Raw genomic sequence first — 4,004 nt, forward strand, 5'->3', positions numbered from 1 at the left:
CTCTCTCTCTCTCTCTCTCTCTCTCTCTCTCTCTCTCTCTCTCTCTCCCTCTTTCCCTTTATCGGCAGCAAATGAGCTGTAGAAATGCTAACAAGAGCTGCTGCCTGTATTCATTACATATTGCTCGCTTAAGTCAACAATTTAATAAGACACCTTATTAACAGATTTGAGGAGAATGTGATTTACATCCTGATATTCATGGAAGGGATAAACAAGCTATAAGTTCTGTCAGTGGAAAAAAAATCTTCAAAAATGAGCCCGAGCAAAGACAGAGTGAGGAAGATAATTTCTTTCACTTCTAAAATCTCGGAGCTCTCTGGGAATTCAGAGGTAGATGCTCTCATCCTGTCTGAACGGGAGAGTTTCATGGTAGTCAGGTAGTGTTTCTGGTCAGCACTGAAAGCAGGTGCAATGTGCTACCAACCCTGTGAATAGGCTTCCCTGGTGTGTGTGAGGTGGCAGAGTTGGTATCCCCTCTGCATGGGTACTCTTCCATGTGCCCTTATACACAGGATGCCATTCTCGTGGGGCTAGACTTTATGAATGTAGTGTCAGAAAGGAACTGGGTAGCGATTGTGTTTCCTTGCAGATGAGACATAGAGAAATCAGAGTTTATTCAGTGAGAGTCTGCAAATCCCAAAGCACTGAGCACCCAACAAACACCGAAATCCCCTGAACTTCTCAGACGTGACAGCCATAGTGGAGAAATGCCAAACTGGCCAGAATTAATAGAATTTAAATGATCAGTAACACATGCTTTAGAAAGTGCCCTGACTTAAGCTTGTGTGTGCTGCCAGGAGGGAAGAGATTCTTCAGGGAAGGTGCTCTGAGCTTCCTCTGTCTTTTATATTTTTACCCCTTTGTTTCAGCCATGCAGCCTGAATTTCCCAGGGGAACTAGGATTTGCTTCCTCCATGGCTGTTGGCTCTAATATCGCCTTCAGACCTCCAGGGGACAATGAGCTCTTTCATTCTCATGATACTGTCATCTGAAGTCAGAACAACGTTAGCATGATAAAGATGTGTCACAATAACTCCTGATTACAGCGCATCTTTATTGAGTTAAAATGCTTTGGTTTCTAAAGACAGAGCAGCTAAGGCTCAGAGGTGATTATGGGAAGGGATTTAACAGTTGGAAGCCCCCAGTACCACCTGTCATCACAGGAAGGACTTCATTGGAGGGAACAGATATCAGACAGGAGGCCAAGATGGCCTCTACTTAATGAGAAACCTGCTGACAGACCCTTCAGTTGTCTGGAGAGAATATAGATCTGACTAAGTTGACAACTTTAGCCTGGAGCAAAAGAAGGAAAGAAAGGAAGGAAAGGAGGAAGGAAGAAAAGAAGAAAGAAAGATAAAACTGAGCTCCCCCACCCTACCCCACTCCCCACCCCAGCTCACACCTCTATGTTGGAGAGACTGGAGAGAAAAATTGATTTTCTAGCATAAGTATTCATCACTGACAAAAGTCTTGTTAGGGAGCTTTATCAAGTCAGGTCTGGGGTGAGGTGGCAGAGTTGGTGTCGCCTCTGCACTCTGCATGGCTACTTTTCCATGTGCTGCCAGGAGGGAAGAGGTCTACAGGGATAGTAGAGTTGGACCATATCAGGATCCCTTAGGAAAGGCCACCTTCAAAACAACATCAATGTGGGTGAGCCCCCAAACCAGTTAACTCCACATACTGAGGAACACGTGGGCTTCTGTTCCTTCAACATCCTGTTCTGGAGACAGAGGGAGGTAAAACCCACCATTTTTTGAGCCAGCTTTGCTCAAACTTGCAATTGTTCTCATTTTGTTTTTTCGCACTCAAGTGACAAGACTCCCTCTCTTCTCCACCCTGTTGCATGTACTTGCCTCTAGTTTGTGCTTTCTTCTCCACAGCGGCCCCTGAGACCACTAGGGTTCTAATCCTTACGGATGGAGACCTTTCTTCAGTAGAGCGTACCAATCTGACTCTCCTGGTTAACCTGGCCCTGCTCTCCCTGAGCCGAAATGCTATCTATGGAATTCAGGAAGGCTCCCTGCATGGCCTCACCAAGCTTCGGACCTTGTCTCTGGGCCACAACCAAATCCCCAGTTCTTCTCTGTCGGACCACACCTTCAGCAAGCTGCGAAGCCTGCAGGTCCTGGTGCTGAGCCATAATGCCCTCCGCAACCTGAGAGCAGCCTGGTTCCGGAACACCAAGGCCCTGAGCCGACTCTTGCTGAATGGAAATCACATCACCAACCTCACACGCAGTTCTTTTAAAGGTGCGAACCTCCACAGACTCAGACATCTGGACTTATCTAACAATTTCATTTCCTTCATCGAGAAGGATGCCTTCCAGCCCCTGCCCCAACTACAGGAAGTGGATCTTTCTAGAAACATGTTGGTTCACATGCCAGATGCATTTACCCCGCTGAAGCAACTGAGTCTCCTGAACTTGGAGGGGAACCACTGGAGCTGCACCTGTGACCTCTACCCGCTAGCCCGCTTTTTAAGAAACTTCGTGAAGTCTCCGGCTCGCACACTCCATAATACCAAGGACCTAAACTGTGAGGTGTTCTCCCCGGCTGTGGCCGAGGCAAAGAGCATGCTGAGGCTGTCTGAGACCAACTGTGACTCCAAGGGTCAAAATGTCACTCTGGCTCTAAAGGACAGGCGCCCCCTCCTCCCAGGGCAGGACGTAGCTCTCATCACTGCGCTTGGCTTTGCAGGTACACCAAGGGAACATAGGCCTCTTCTTTCCAGCCTCGAGTATGTATTCTTGGAGCGTGTGAGTCATCTCCACAGCAGCTGGGAGAGCGGGAGGGTTGTGGAAGAGAGAGGTAAACGGTGTGGAGGAATCAGCAGACATAGCACAGGTTTCCAGCACTCCCTGTTTCAGAAGAGCAGTGTAAGACAGAGATAGGAGCCTGAGAATGAAGGACTACAGTCCCAGTGTAACTCGCATAATAACCTGGACAGATGGACTCTTCTTGTTATGGATAGTTCCTGTTATCAGGACTGCAACGCAGCTATATTTCCCTCTATTTCAGTAGTGGCTCTCTACACAGTGCTGCGATATTTATCTCAGACTCAGGGAAAAGGTTTAAAGACACGGTGAGCTGTAAGCTCTTGGGGCACTCACATATGTGTGCTTTTCCTTCTTGTAAAATTCACCAAGTGGGGACAGGAGAGATGGTTCAGTGATTAAAGACACTTACTTCCAAGCTAACGGCCTGGGTTCTATCTGCAGGGCCCACATAGGGAAGACACTGTCCTCTGACCTGCCTGCACTGCTTGTGAGTGTCCATGGCAAGCTAACTGAACAATCCCCCCCCCACGTGCCATCCCCCCCCGATGGCCCTGAAAATTATAGATATATAGATATATATATATATATATATATATATATAATCTAGCATTACATATGTGTATGAAATTTTCAAAGAATAAATGTTTAAAAATTTGCCAGTAGGCTTTTCAAGAACCATAAGCTGGAAGCAGCCAGAGAACCTTAGGAACCACACACACAGGGCCTGTGGAGCACAGTCACTGAGTCAGTCAGTATATGATGCAGATCTGGACTCTACCTCCTCTCTGACCAGACTCAAGGCTTAGAGCAAGCACTGTACCTGGTTGCGAGAGGGCTTTGAACTATTGGAGGACTTGTATTTCCTTTTTCATATACTTGGCCCATACCAAGAAAGAGATAGATATCACTCAATTTTTTAAGAGTAAAGGAACTTAAAAATGCATTAGTTATCATACCCAGCCATATGAATGATACACAGTATGGTCATTAGTAGAAATTTCTTGAGTTATTGATCACTCTGTGTGTTTTAGAATTATCTCAGTGCATGGTAAAAAAATATACACAGGATAATAAGGGTTTTGTGTGTCTGCTTCTCTGTGTTGTGTTTCTGATTGTGTATGTATGTATATGAGCACACACATTTCTTGGTGTGTCTGTATATATGTCTGTGTGTTTCAAATTCTCTCTCTCTCTCTCTCTCTCTCTCTCTCTCTCTCTCTCTCTCTCT

General features: G+C 46.1%; 2 protein-coding genes across 2 annotated transcripts in view; one reads left to right on the forward strand and one right to left on the reverse strand.

The window, feature by feature from the left end:
• Positions 1-4,004, reverse strand: part of Tnni3k (TNNI3 interacting kinase) — a 253,119-nt gene that overhangs the window by 56,741 nt on the left and 192,374 nt on the right. The gene's annotated exons all lie outside the window — the stretch shown is intronic.
• Lrrc53 (leucine rich repeat containing 53) overlaps positions 1-4,004 on the forward strand; it is a 10,696-nt gene that overhangs the window by 595 nt on the left and 6,097 nt on the right. The window contains exon 2 of the mRNA XM_028754298.1: positions 1,881-2,696. Within this exon, the coding sequence (XP_028610131.1) occupies positions 1,881-2,696 (816 nt within the window). The remainder of the gene's footprint in view (positions 1-1,880; positions 2,697-4,004) is intronic.

Source organism: Grammomys surdaster, unplaced genomic scaffold (assembly GCF_004785775.1).
Source record: "Grammomys surdaster isolate TR1022 unplaced genomic scaffold, NIH_TR_1.0 125996, whole genome shotgun sequence".
NCBI lineage: Eukaryota > Metazoa > Chordata > Mammalia > Rodentia > Muridae > Grammomys > Grammomys surdaster.